The sequence below is a fragment of the Centrocercus urophasianus genome, unplaced genomic scaffold (assembly GCF_019232065.1).
Source record: "Centrocercus urophasianus isolate 14NV4802_14NV808 unplaced genomic scaffold, USGS_Curo_1.0 seq_20, whole genome shotgun sequence".
Lineage (NCBI taxonomy): Eukaryota > Metazoa > Chordata > Aves > Galliformes > Phasianidae > Centrocercus > Centrocercus urophasianus.
In genome coordinates this window covers 4,591,052-4,605,033 of record NW_024884756.1, presented here as the reverse complement: position 1 = coordinate 4,605,033, position 13,982 = coordinate 4,591,052, and the positions used below count along the sequence as shown (strand labels likewise).

General features: G+C 43.9%; 2 protein-coding genes across 10 annotated transcripts in view; one reads left to right on the top strand and one right to left on the bottom strand.

Moving 5' to 3' along the window:
- The window catches only part of RPE (ribulose-5-phosphate-3-epimerase), a 58,451-nt gene extending 48,258 nt beyond the window's left edge, over positions 1–10,193 (top strand). The window contains exons 8-9 of the transcript XR_006169541.1: positions 4,897–5,522; positions 6,202–10,193. The gene's annotated coding sequence lies outside the window, so the exon portion shown is untranslated. The remainder of the gene's footprint in view (positions 1–4,896; positions 5,523–6,201) is intronic.
- KANSL1L (KAT8 regulatory NSL complex subunit 1 like) overlaps positions 1–13,982 on the bottom strand; it is a 57,940-nt gene that overhangs the window by 43,507 nt on the left and 451 nt on the right. For 3 of the 9 annotated variants that reach the window (XR_006169540.1, XM_042822699.1, XM_042822707.1), the window contains exons 1-2: positions 13,366–13,809; positions 8,551–9,668 (exon numbers count right to left, since the gene is read on the bottom strand). Coding sequence is in view for 8 of the 9 variants with exons in the window: in XM_042822699.1 (XP_042678633.1) it covers positions 8,551–9,668; positions 13,366–13,395 (1,148 nt within the window). In the remaining variant the exon portion in view is untranslated. Of the gene's footprint in view, positions 1–8,550; positions 10,185–13,365; positions 13,811–13,982 lie in introns of those variants that run through there. The other 6 variants (XM_042822704.1, XM_042822700.1, XM_042822706.1 and 3 more) reach the window with 5 other exon arrangements.

Here is a 13,982-nt window from a genome sequence, read left to right as displayed (position 1 = left end):
ATAGGAGAAAGGATCAGCTCATCAACTGCAGATTAATTATCCTCAGGATAAACAGCTCATCACCTTCCTTGGAGGGAGTCAATGAAAACAACAGTAGAAGTTCATCACTTTGATGAAAGACTCGAGTCTGGAAATTGAAAAACAAACCATCAAAATATTCTCCTGATCCTTAAATCCTATCCAGACATCGTGTGACTCATGATGAAATACATGAGACACAACACACACTGGAAATAATCATACATCTCCTGACTCTCCTGGGACAGCTCACTCAATTGTACAAAACCCCCAAACATTTCACGTTCCCCCATGGCACAGTCTGACCAGAGCTCAGCAGCACTCTGGCGCTCTGCGTGTCCAACTATGAAACGACCTGCACAAGCTTTCTCAAGGTCTAATTCTTCCAGCACGCCTACTTCATGTTTATTTTCAGAGAGAACTAACTTCAGTTGCTGTTGAAGTATTAACTCCCCTCGACCAGTTCACTGCTAAACCCATAATAACCACATAACTGAAAAAGCAGCAAGTGCTGCTTCATGAACAACATCTCTTCCACGCATTCCAGAGTGTAAACAAGACTCAAACAAATGGCAACAAATAGAATCCTCTGGTATCACAGCCAAGCAGTGCTACACAACAGAACACCGCTCACCCTGACAGCTCAAAGTAAGCCTCCGCTCAGATCGCACGGGAGCAGTCACCGCAGACTGAGTGTGGAGAGCAATACCCAACTGTTTTGTGAGAGCTGGCACCAAACCAGGCCAGAAAGTCATTGAGGAGGCTCTCTGGTACTCAAGAGTTACACCAAACTCTCTGCCAACGCCTGCTATCGGCTCATTCGGGCTTGTTATCTTCTTCGGTGTTCATCGGGAGTTTTACCTGGCAGAGATTTTCCCCTGAAACACTACACGGCTTCAGAGCAGATGGGCGCCAGCCCTCCCTGTCATCTACGGACATCAGCAACTGCTTATCGTAACGCCTGGCACCCACACCTGGTCCCACCATCCCTGACATGCCGTTGCCATTTGATACTTTCAGAACTGCACCCAATGACATGTGTTGATACTAATTCATAACACGTATCTTGCCTTCCCTAACTGGAAACCTTCATCCAGGTGAAGTCAAATGAGTCATCAGGCCCCAGGATTTCAAGCAATAATTCCTAAAGTTATCAGTCACAATCAGCTGTAAAAGATAACTGAAAATATAAAGAACGGAAAATTTCTCTGCGTGAACACAGTAGAAGACATTTAATAAGAGTTTGATGCTGAAGCTCTGTATGCTCCCCTATCTGAGAAATTATATCTTCTGATCTGAGGAGATGCCATGGCCACTATTTGACAGCTACGGGGCTCCTGCACCCAATCATTACTGTAGGTTTTACAATAGGGACAATACAGTTGTTACACTTGCACTGAATTGTTCGTCCAGGGCTCAGCAAAGGCAACAAATTCAGCGTGGTAAAGCACTGCTGTCTGAGCTCCAGCAGTTCAAAGCAGTTCTGGTAGGTGTTTTTCCTCTTCAGTTCTGTTTATGTCATTCTTAACAGATGTTAATGATAAAAGGCCAACCTGGCTTGTGGAGGTGCAGTCAGTTAGAATATTAACTGCTCAAAAAGAAAAACCCGCAAAAAGAAAACAATCAGCACCCTTTCACCTTTTAACAGTAATAAAAACCCCTGCAGAATGCAAATCTGCAAATGTTACTTGCTCAAAACATTTTAAAATGTTTGTCAGTTTCCATCAGCTGCCCAGGCACTTCAGCTTCCTTCACATAATTTCACTCAAAGCAGCACGAAGCAGAGCAGCAGGCAGTGCTAACGTGCAAAGGCAATAAAAAATAAAAACAAACCAGCTCAGGAATATCAGGGCTGCCTGGAAACAGGTTTTCTTGCTTTTGAAATGGCACATCAATAGACTAACAACAAAACGCTGGGAACACGAGCCTAGAAATCCCCTGTAAGCATTACACAACTGCCCTTGAAAAGAGAGCTCAAGAAAGCAACGCTATGTTTGCATCCCACGACCAACATAAAGTAAGACAGAGCTTACAATATAAGCCTTTAAAGATACGTGCAGTGGAACGTTACAGCATACAAGCAGTGCTGTCAGTGCTGCCCTGCCACCCCTGAAGCTGGGCCCCAGACTTGCACCTACACTCTCAGGAAGAAGTAGGCAGGGGCTGCGTGCCCATAGCACCAACTCTGGTTTGTAAGTGCGTGCAGTACCAGGGACTGCAGGGACAAGGGGCCAACAGCCATAAATGTGTGGTTGAACAGGACAGCCTTCCCGGTTTGGGTGTTTGGTAGAAGCCTGGCATGGAGTTCTGCTGAATTCCATTGTTACCCTGCCCACCCTCTGGCTGAGAGGAGGAGGAGGTTACAAAGCATCCATCTCCATACATGCCTGCGTTTATACTTCTTTCAACAGCAGATGCAATAATTAGAAGTTTGTTAATTGGAACAATATTAATTTTAATTTGTAGCACAGTACTCTCTTGCCCACAGCAGGTAGCTAAACTGTTTGGTTGAAAATAATTCACAGTTATTTCAGTTCTAATTAAAAAAGAAAAAAAAAAAAGGAAGACAGGTCAGTATGTTTAAATCTGATATCTTAAGTTACATTCCTCACCCATATTTAGCAGTATGAATGAAAGCCCATTACAGGAGAGCATTCCTATTTTGGGAAGCCCTTAAGCACACTTTTTATTTCATGTGAAAAGGAAAGCACTTAAATGATTTCCTGTCTCAAGGCCCATGTATGCAGACTTTCAAGGGATCCGGCTGCGTCCCTTTGAAGTAGATTCTTAAGGAATCAGTTACCTGCAAAACGCAATCCTAACGCCCTCACTTTTCAAGATGTTACACACACGCTTTCTTGTTGATTGTAAACAAATCTTTCCATGAAAACACATTTCACAGATTAGCAGAAGGATAAAAGCTGGCTGTAAAACCCAGCTTAAAGAGCAGATCTCATCAGGCACCAAGTGCTTCGGCATCTACCATGTCATTAAGTGTGTGAGCTTATCATGTATATACATGTGTCTAATTATTAGAGTCTCTATTCTACTATGCTGTGTTGACAGTGCATTAAACTGTCATTTGGAAGAATACCGTCAAGTTTTTATTTCATATGCATTCAACACTTATTTAATTCAGAAGCTCTGCCATTCCCAGCTCTGAGGCTCTCTTGCACGTTACGACTTGTCCAACTTGCTGCCTTTCCTCACAACCTTCCAGTTGGCTTTCAGCAGCTGCAGAAATACTGATGTAATTACAGGTTAGAAATCAGGATCCTCATTCACAACAGCGTTGCTCTGGTATTGCAAGAAGGAAGTCTTGCTCAAAACCAAGTCCTTGTTGCTGTGTATCAGATATCTACAGAGAAAACAGGACATGCACTGTGACCCTAAAGAAGCTGTCGATCTCCCTTACAGAAATCCCATCAAGTGAGGTCGAATATATTCTGAAATAACACCCGCATCCCTCGAATGAAAACAGAAGGTAACGTAGAGCAAGCTTTTCTATGATTCCCTGCACACAATTCTCCTCCCACATACAGTGAGGGGAGCCAAGAATCCAGGGAATGGAATTCATGAAAAAGCAATGCCTAAAACTTGTTAAAATCAGCACCTATGAATTCACACGTCTTTAAAGGTCGTCACACTAATCTTTTATGCAAATAAGACATTTCCCTTACTCATATAACAAAAAGGTCTTAAAAACTAGAAACAGTTAGGGTTTTGTGGCTAAGAGCAATGGAGAACAGCACTGCTGGCAGACTCTCTTCCTCCCTTTCTCAAAACCTGAATTCGGTTCTCTTATCAGCTTTGAAATGAAATTACAGCTCAGAGTGGAAAATTAGGACTTCTTGCAAAAACGAACAGTTTCTCCTCATAATGTGGCTGAAAGATGGGCAAAAAGCCCCAGCCCCCAAGCAGTGCCTTCTGTTGTGAGGCCTGCAGAACTGCACTGACATTGCTCAATTAGCCATGGGAAAAACTGCTAGGAAAACTGGAAAATAATCTAGAACAAACAGATCCGAACTGCAGATACTAGTCATAATATTTTCTTCCTTCTTCTATTCTCTCCGCCTTATTGCTCCCCTCTCTGCCAAGTATTTATACTAAAAGCAGATTTCTAATCTTTCTCTTCCCAACTAGAAATCTAAGGGAGAAAAAAAAGACTAAGTCTTCGTTTTGCTTCTTTTTTTTTTTCCCTTCATATCTCTTCACATTCATTATAAAAGATTCCAGGCACAATAAAGCCCACGGGCATGGAAAAATACAGCAGTGCTTCAAATACTACTTCGTCAGGCATGAGGTTGCTGGAAGATAATCAGTAAAATGTGTCTTTCAAAATTCAGAGGAAAAGCATGAAAATATTTCTGAAGGAAAAAATCCCACCAAGTGATGCAAAAGGGTTTCATTCAGATGGGGGAAGGAGGATTGGAGAAACAGGGCCCAGGACTTGTCGCAAGTAGGCAGATAGCAACTTGTTTTGCACACAAGTTCTGTTTTAAGAAGCCTTTCTCTCTAATCAATTAGGTACAGACGTTGCTATTTGATGAAGTGAGCAGCTGTGTCTTTAAAGAAAGCCAGTGATAGATCTTCTGATTTTGGAAGATCACTCAGTGCATTTGGAAGGAAAAAAAAAAAAACAACAGTCAGTACTGTGAAAGTGTAGAAGTTTCCCAAATAACCACATCTGGCTTTTTTGTGGTATGTTGTGAACAGTCAGAACCTCTAGGCACATCAGGAACGCGCAGGAAATACAATAAGGATGCAAGGCTGCCCCAGAAAGAAATGTTACCTAGCTCCCTGAGCAGAGGTGTGCTGTTGAAAATACTTGAAGTTGACATCCCCCCAAAGTCATCCCATTTGACATTATTTCTACAGGCAATCTTTCATCTTCATGAACCTCAAAGGAAGACCGAGCAGTTCCAACTGGAACGCAGCGTTGTCTGCACTGCACTTCAGGTGATGGATGTGGGCTGTGAATTCCCAAGGGAACTGCTGACACCCAGCTCTGTGACATCTCAGTGGGTCCTGCATTCACTTTGGTTATCATACCTAACACAGAGACAGTGACTGGCACCTGAGTTCTGTCTTAATTAAAGCAGGAAAAAGTACCACCATATCTTCAACATAGCATCTCGAGGGACTTCTCACCCCCGAGGAAGGAATGGTACAAGAAAATACTAGAGAATGCTTATGAAAGTTTGCTACGCTGCCAAAGAAACCTTTCACAAAAGCTGTGATGAGCTGAAGACATTGCTGAGCTGCACACCAGAAGCAAGATGTCAGAACTCCTGCAATGAGCCAACCATTCCTTCACGCTTCTCCTTGACAAATACTCAAAGAACAAATGTGTTTTGATGAAGAAATGGAACAGGGCTTTCCGATTACTCTAAAAATCAGAGCACAGTGACTCGCCAACTAAAACAGCTCTCTGCCCATGAGCACACTGAAGATCCCTAGTCTGAGGACAGCACCTGTGTAATGCACAGGGGATGAACAATGGTGTAAGTATCCTGTAACAGCTATTTGCAACTGAACAACATGGGTACTGAAATAGATGGATAAAGAGAATCTGACTTGAGTCACAGAGCATTGAGATACAGCTCAGAAGAGCTTATGTCAACACTCACTGGACAAAACTCTTTCCAGCATAATGGGAATGAACGTGTTCAAAGAGCTAAAAGTAGCTCCAGATTTTTTTCTTATTGTGAAAAACTGGGGCTGGAATCAGATCTTCCCCCTCCTGTAATGGAAGCAGGCTGGGCTCAGATAAACCTATGAATGGGAAGCTCCTCCCCCCTTGCACACTGGGTTGATATAGCAAGCTACGAAGGATGCAGCTAAGGCCAGCCACTTGCACGTTCATTTCCTCGAGTTAAGTGCAATCCATATTTTGTGATACAGGTAGAACCCAAAGTTTTTCCCCATTCACAGTGCACTAGTAGGGCCTTTTAACATCTAGAATATTACGGGAGGAGGAGTGCTTCCACAACAGTGAAAGTCTTCACTATGAGAAATAACAGTGCAAAGCGAGGAAATGAGCATTCTCTCACCATATAATCACATTATTTCTGGAAAGCACTAAGAACCAATTCCCTGGGAGAGAAAAGCATTTCAAAGCAACATAAATCCACTTAGCAAAAATAAAAATGGAAGCTAACTTTGTTTTGTTTTCTTGTCCAGCTGAAAGGCAATCGAGAGAATCTTAAAGTGGTAATGCAGAAATAAAAGCAAATCTCAGCAGCCGCCCAGCTGAACAACTGACAGACCTTTGCCACCCAAAGGAAGTGCAGTCTCTAGCCACTAAGACAAATCTTTCGGAAGGTGGAGAACGAAGAAAGCCATCCCAAGCATAAGATAGTGGTAAATTCAGATGAGAGACAGCCCATCCCCAGTGCAGTGTTAATTCAGGCACTGACTCAACCTATGCACACAGACAAAAGTCTCCAGCTTAAATTAGGTGGTGCTTTAACTCTGCACTTGCTGGTCCAGCAGCACAGTTCAAACGCAGTGACTTTCATGCTGGCAAGGCAGCAAAGCCTCTGCTAACACACACTACCAACAAGCCATCGCTGCTGCTTGACTGCTTTTAACCACAAGAACATAAAAAAGAGAGGGGGGAAAAGAAAGGAGTTTGCACTGAGTAAGAGACACCTAGCAGGTCTCCTGCCTCCTAGCAGCAGCCAAGGTAACAGTCTTGCATCGGGGCAACACAGAGCTAAGTTTCTCCAGAATATTCCCCCGCCTTCCAGGCAGCCTGGGGATTTCCCAAGCCAAAGGTGGTGCTGTGTCCTTAATAATGCTCTGTGGACTTTTCTGTTAGCACAACAAAACAAACTGAATAACCCCTACGTGGAAAGATAACTTCACTAATTTGAAGGCTACAAGAAGAAATAAAGCTGAAGGACTGGCAGTATGAGAAACTGGACTGTCCCTTGCAAGAGGAAAAGAGACAACCCTCACACTGAACTTCAATCCAAGTTTCAGATTATCAGCTACCCTCAGAGAATCAGAATTTCACATCAGTTTTCCCTGCTCAGTTCATGTAATAACAAGATAAGAATCCTGGAGGGAAAGGTGTTACTCAGAAGTTCAAACGTATCAGCCAGGAGAGGAACGTTCCATCTCCAACACTGTTAACAGCTAGAGATGCTGGTTCTTCATTAGAATATTTCAAAAGGAGAAAAGTATTTTTGCAGACTAAAATATTTGAGTTGATGGTAACAGCTGGCAACACATAATGCTCTGGGCTGGTCTCTGATGTGGTGTTTACCATTCTGACAATATGCAAAAGAAAATGAAAAACTCTCCTCCTGTTTTCCAGCTCTACAGCGTTCAACCAACTGCAGCAGTGATTTGACAGAACCACGTTGCACTCAAGCTTTTATAACAGAAGCTGTAAACACATAACATGGCACAGCTGTTTAATGGAAGATGAGGCTTCCTTGACTTGTTCTGAACACTGTGCTGTTGAAGAAAGAGACTACAATTTGTGTTTGTTTTTTTTCTTAATATTTATTTTTCCATCCATACTAGTGTCACTCGGTGCTTTTCAGAAAGTCCCCGAAAGCAGGGACTGTATTAGGAGATGAGGAAAACAAAAACAGTCTTGACATCAAGCACTAGAGATGCTGCTGCTATAAAGTCATCTTTACAGACCTTCGGAGGTGCTCCTCCTCCTCTTCACCTGCCCGAAAGGGAAAGAAGCTGTGCTTTCAATGCTTTCTACAATTTCTCAACAGGAGATACTGTGTTGACAGCATAGCCAAATAAGAAATAACAAAATAAGAGGCTGTATTTCCATCACCATTCCTGGGACAACTTTACAGCCCACTTGTCTTAGCCATGGCCGATTCACAAAGCTATGATAATGTGTATTGACAGGTTCTCTGACAATGTAAGAGACACACAGAACTGCAGTATTAGCAAATTGTATTAGCTTTGCTCTGGTACTTCTTGAAAAAGATACCAGAAACAACAAAAACGATCCCTCACATTTCAAAACAACAAAGAACAACTCATCAAGTAAATCAGCATTTAAAAATTATAGTTCAAAGTAGAAGACTTTTTCAATATACATCCCTCAAATACAGCTTGGCATCTGCACTGATGCTTATACTTAATCACCTAATAATGGATTTCAAGACTGTAACACTGACTATCTCTCCATAATTTAGTTTGATACTAGCCACAAGTATCATTTACTGCACTGCTATCACTACCTATTGTGATTTACAGCATAATCCAAGTATAGAATAATCAGTGTTAACGTGATGCACGCTTGATTCAGCACAGTACAACATCCCACTCTCTGCAGTAACATAACTGCTGCTTAAGCCCCGTACAGTTAAAAGTTCTTACTTTCTGCGTGGATCCTGCCAAGCCTAGCTCACATAGGCAGTCCTGCTGATTTCAGGAGGACTACCTACAGAGCGAGGTTACTTAGACAAGAAGGAATTTGCAGGTCTACACCCCTCCAGCTTGATTTATAAGCATGAAGCACATGAGTCTAAGCAGGAATTTAACACTTACGCTTCCACAGCTGTTCTTACAGTCTGTTCATCATAGTCTTCATCTGAGCTGCTACACGTTGCATCAGAGTCCAGATCCTTTTCCACACGAGACAGCAGCCCTCCAGCAGAAAGCGCAAACCCCCGGATTTCCCCCGGTGCAACACAAACTCCATTCTGTACATCCGCACTCGAACTACTTTCCAAAGTAGCTGCAGTGTTTTCTGGCCAACCTTCCGCACACCTGAGGGAGCTACTGCTCGAAAACCTGCCTGGCTTGTGTAAAACCTTCATTCTTTGAAGCTGATGTTTTACGAAGCACTTCAGCTGCTGATCACAGTGTTTGATAACATGCTTTGCCAGGAGCATTTGTAAACGTTTCTGAGTTCTTTTGGCGCGGCTGATCTCCATTTGTTGCTTAGTGACACACTGGAGTAAGCGAGCATACATCTCCTCCCGGGTGCAGCTCAAAATCCCTTCTGAAGGCCCGTGAAGAATTTGGTGTAATAAATCCCCTTTTATTGTTTCAGCGCAGACTCCCAAAGCCCTACCCAAAAAACCATTCTTCTTGTACCACTTATCATTTAAGAGCCGCATTTCTTCTGCGTTGCCGGATTCAGTTACATTTGAATCCAAAAGTCTTTGCGTTTCTGCCAAATTTGGAGATGTGGTCTCAGAAAAAGCTTCCCCTTTGACCTGTTGCTCAGGTCCTGAATGACTGATCTGACCAAACGATGCATCGGTGCCATTATGCAATGCATTTCTCATCCTGGAGCAGTCAGGCTCTCCCGATTTCATTTGCTTACCGGTTTTGCTGCTAAACGCAGAATTCGTACTCATTAACAAGACAGACTGATAGTGCTTGGAGGATGGTGGGGAAGCAAAATGCTGCACACTGAAGATATTATTCCTGAGGCTGGGCTCAGCAGTGGGGAACCCCAGGACTGAGCAAGTAATCCGTGCGATGGAGTCCTCTTTTATCTTCTCTTCCACCGCTCTGGAATTTTCCATGCACAAAGTTGTATCAGACTCCATAGCTCTAGAGGACAAAGAAGGTGACAAGTGGATACCATGACCTTTTGTTGCTGCCTCTCTGAGGGCTGGTGTCATTATAGCTACTGTAGGCAGTTTACAGCAAACCTGAAAACAACATGGGCCATGTCAATTTTCTCATTTTCATGACGTGATACAAATACAACAACTCTGTCAGGTATTTCATTCTTTCAGCATTTAAACATTAATCAAAGACATCATATAAAAGGACATGATCTAAAGACTACAGACAGATTACACAACTCCAAAGCAACTAAGAATGCTAGTCTTTCTTTAATACATACAGAAGTTGTTCCATGTGCAATGAAAGCATTCACCTCTCAGAGGAGTAAGTGTTCAGACCTCCTTGCATTTCTGATCCTATCAGAAAGGATAAGTTGAGGGAACAGGGCTTTTTTAGCTCGGAGAAGAGAAGGCTCCGGGGAGACCTCATTGTGGCCTTCCAATACTTGAAGGGAACATATAAACAGGAGGGGGAATGGCTGTTTATGAGAGTGGATAGTGATAGGACAAGGGGGAATAGTCTTCAACTGAGACTGGGGAGGTTTCGGTTGGATATGAGGAGGAAGTTTTTCACACAGGGTGGTGAGGCACTGGCACAGGTTGCCCAAGGAGGCTGTGGATGCCCCATCCCTGGAGCCACTCAAGGCCAGGCTGGATGTGGCTCTGGGCAGCCTGGGCTGCTGGTTGGCAGCCCTGCACACAGCAGGGGGTTGGAACTGGATGAGCATCGTGGTCCTTTTCAACCCAGACCACTGTATGATTCTATGATCACTCTGAGAAACAGCATTCAAAACTGTCATCTAACCTTGCCTCACTAAAAACAAGACCAGAAGCCCTCTGACTAGAAGGACACATTTTCAAGTATGGGTGCATGTGTGCACAGATACACACACATAATGACACACTTCTACACTTTCCTATCCAGAACGGTGGAGAGATTTTGTTATAACGTGCATTTCACTTAATAGTAGTAGACTCGCAAAAAACACAAACTACTCATCAAGTCTAGTGCTTTAAAAACTAAACTATGAGTTTTTCCACTGTCCTTCTTCTCAAGTCTTCAGTTTCTTTAGTCTACACAGCAACTGTCTATCTCGGTAATTTCCAACACAGACCCCATATAGGGTCCGTGTTTCCAAGACGTCTCTGTGTGGAACTGAAGCAACCCCTGTGCAAAAGTTTGTGACTACAGCCTTTACACTGAAGGTGCAAACATCATAGGCTGACATAACGAGCTGAGAAGTACCAGTCTGAATACTTTGTCCTTAACCCTCAGACCACTACAAAAAATCAAGAACCACAAATCTGCTTCTGCTTTAGCACTCTCTGTGAAGTGTACTCAGCTTTCTGTGCTCTGTGTATACATCACCTGTTAGGTTCTCATCTCTGCACAGTGCCTACCCAGCATCACAGGGTCGGAACTCAGCAGTCCTCATGGTAATCCTGAACAACAGTACTAAAAGCCTGAGGATTTTCACTCTCGTCCTACCTAGCAGAGAGACCCAGTGCTTTAAGAATGACAGACCGTCGCTCCAGAAAACCAGGACATGTCCATGCATGGGACCAATGCTCCCCAAGCAAACGAGGAGTTACACTGGATACACTTATTTCACACCTATAAAAGGTAGAGGCTATTCAGCACAATATAACATTCCCTTTGAGGACTCCATCCCTTTTTGGAACAGCCTGAAATTTCCTAAAACAAAACAAATGCCATTAGCAAATCATCCTAAGTTTGTCTAGGACCTTTTTCCACCCCTCTTTTCTGGGAAAGATGGAAAGAAAAGGAAAAATCAAAGTACCTTCAAATTAAACCCCTACCATTAAACTAAAGAGCACCAGTCAAGCCACCTGACAAAAGGCTTTATGCTACAGTACAGCTAAAAAGTAAAGAAAAATGCTTCCAAAGAGAAAAATCTCGCAGCTAACCCCTCATCCAGTAACTTGCTAACTTCACACAGTGGCTGTGCCCCAAGGAAGCCATGTGAGATGCTTCTGGTGTGTCCCTCTCATCTCAGTGACATCAAAAAGACTTCACAAAGTGTGAACTGCAAAAAAAACCCACAAAAAACAAACAAACAAACAAAAAAACCATGGTAGAGTGCAGTGCTTGGCTCCACAGAAATGGTACAATTTTTATGCTGACGCACTTTATTTCATTTTGGCAGAAAGCAGCAAAAATAAATTCACTCCACCCTTATTGGAAGTGTGTTTCCAAAGCCAGACCTGTTATCTTATGGGGAAAAAAAAAAAGAAAAAAAGCAAGGGTATGGATGACAAGTAGCTTTGGTCTTTAGGAAAAGCTTGTGTTTTCATTCTGGTAGACTTTTTTTCTGACACAGGTGAACTATTTCAAGGATTTCTTGCTGTTCTGATTTTGAAACTGGCAAATGTTTTGCTTTTCATCTGTGTTATACATATTTCACTTGGAAGACTAAAAAGTACTGTAAAAAGAAAAGCTGACGTGAAATAGGAACCAGGCAATAGGAAACAAGCACCAGACACGCACAGGATAGCGACTGATGTTCAAAGTGCCTTTATGCTTATCCTCCCTAATGCCTTAATTACCCAGCAGGATATAGCCTGGGATTGCAGTTTGCCCCAACCCACACCCTGCTGCCTTCTCTCACCACTAAACATAACTTCCAGCCCCTAATCCTGCAGCTACCCTTGCTTTTCTGCTGCTGCTGTGCTTATTTCTATCTCCACGTAGCATTTTGCAGCTCTAACCTTCTCTACCCATTACTAGGATCTGTCTAAATCTTGAAACTAGTGCCTTCATGCAGGCGATCAGGAACACTCTAGCAAGAAACACGACTGGTATTCCTTCTCCAGTCTGCAGACTGATCATTTTGTTCGTAGTCCTCTTGCTTTCTGACTCTCTCCCCTCTTCACACCACCACCACTTTGGCTACGCAGTGCTGCAGACAATTTTGGGGGGGGATTTCTGCTTGGGAGGAGAGTTCGTTTGACTTGTGGCTGCTTTTTTTGTGATCTTTCTTTTTCTACAACCATTTGTTTGAGGGTTTGCAAAGGCTGCTCAATACCAGCCTTCTTCATTGTAAATGAAGGTGATTTTTGTCATCCCAAATACCTGAAATGTTTTTAATGAGACATCTGGACACCAAGGAGAGATTCTTTTCTTTTTGCATCCAAATCCAAGGGCCTACTCTGCCTGCAAACAGCATTTCAGATGAACATAACCAAGCTGTATTTCAGATATATGAACTTCCAACGTTTATACCTTCTCTAGTAAACATTTCAAAAAGCAAAATAACCGGGAGCAGATAGCTTCTGCTGAAATACCCAAAACTGAGTTCCAGGAATGTACAAAAGTACTGCGTTTCATGCCGATGAGGGCTGATTTAAAATCCCTTACAGGGCACCTGCAGCAGACCTGGTTTCCCCCAGCACAGCGCCGTTCGTCCTGTGAGCCCCAGCTCCTCTCAGCCAGCCCCTGATTATCACCGGCCAAAAATAAAGCGCTGCTCTGGCAGACTGGCACTGCCTCAGCTGGCTGGGGCCACGGAGCTGGGTTTGGGCAGCTCCTTTGAGCTGCGTCCCACAGGAGGCAGCCACACGGGGATAACTTTACCCGGCTCTCCCCAAAGTTACGGGATTGTAATGATTTCTGAGAAGAGAGATAAGAGCTCAATAGCACAGCCTGCGTTTGCTGATGGAGCAGTTGGCAGCCACGGCCACAAAGGAGATACGGGTCCCACCGGGCACGTCCTGGTTAGAAGCATGAAAGAAAAAGGGAAGAAATCCATATTTAGCACACCTGGGACTGCTCTTCCAGAGAAGAAATCATCTCAGCAGGCAGCCTTTGTTTTCAGTTCAAACGCAGCCCAGTTGCTCACGAGGAGCATTTAAGCGTTTCAGCATTTGGTTCTATTAATAGACTGGAAAAAAAAAAAACAAACCACCAAACCCAAGCACAACAGGATTACGTGGGACGTCTCAGCTTCCAGCAGCACACAGGACCGCACAGCCCCGGGGGATCCCTCAGTTTAAGACCACCCAAACAGCTCCGATCATTAAAAACCAAAAAACAACATCAAAAGGGACACACTCGTTAGCATTCATTTATGACAACTCCACATGGAGCCGTTTTTTCTCCCCCGGTAGAGAAGGACACGTCACTGCCAAGCTCGCTACCTGACCTCACGCCTTCGTACCTCGGCGTCCCACGACGCGCAGTGACAGGCAGTGACAGGCAGTGACAGCACAGCGCAGCGCCGCTCGCTCAGCGCCGCTCAAGAAACCGCGCGCTACCGAACGCAGCCGGCTTCCACGGAGCGGCCCGGCGTTCTACCCGGCCGGGAGCGCGGAGAGCAGCGAGGAAGCGCTCGCCCCCCAACAGGCGACGGGGCTTCCGTCACGGTATTTACACTTTTT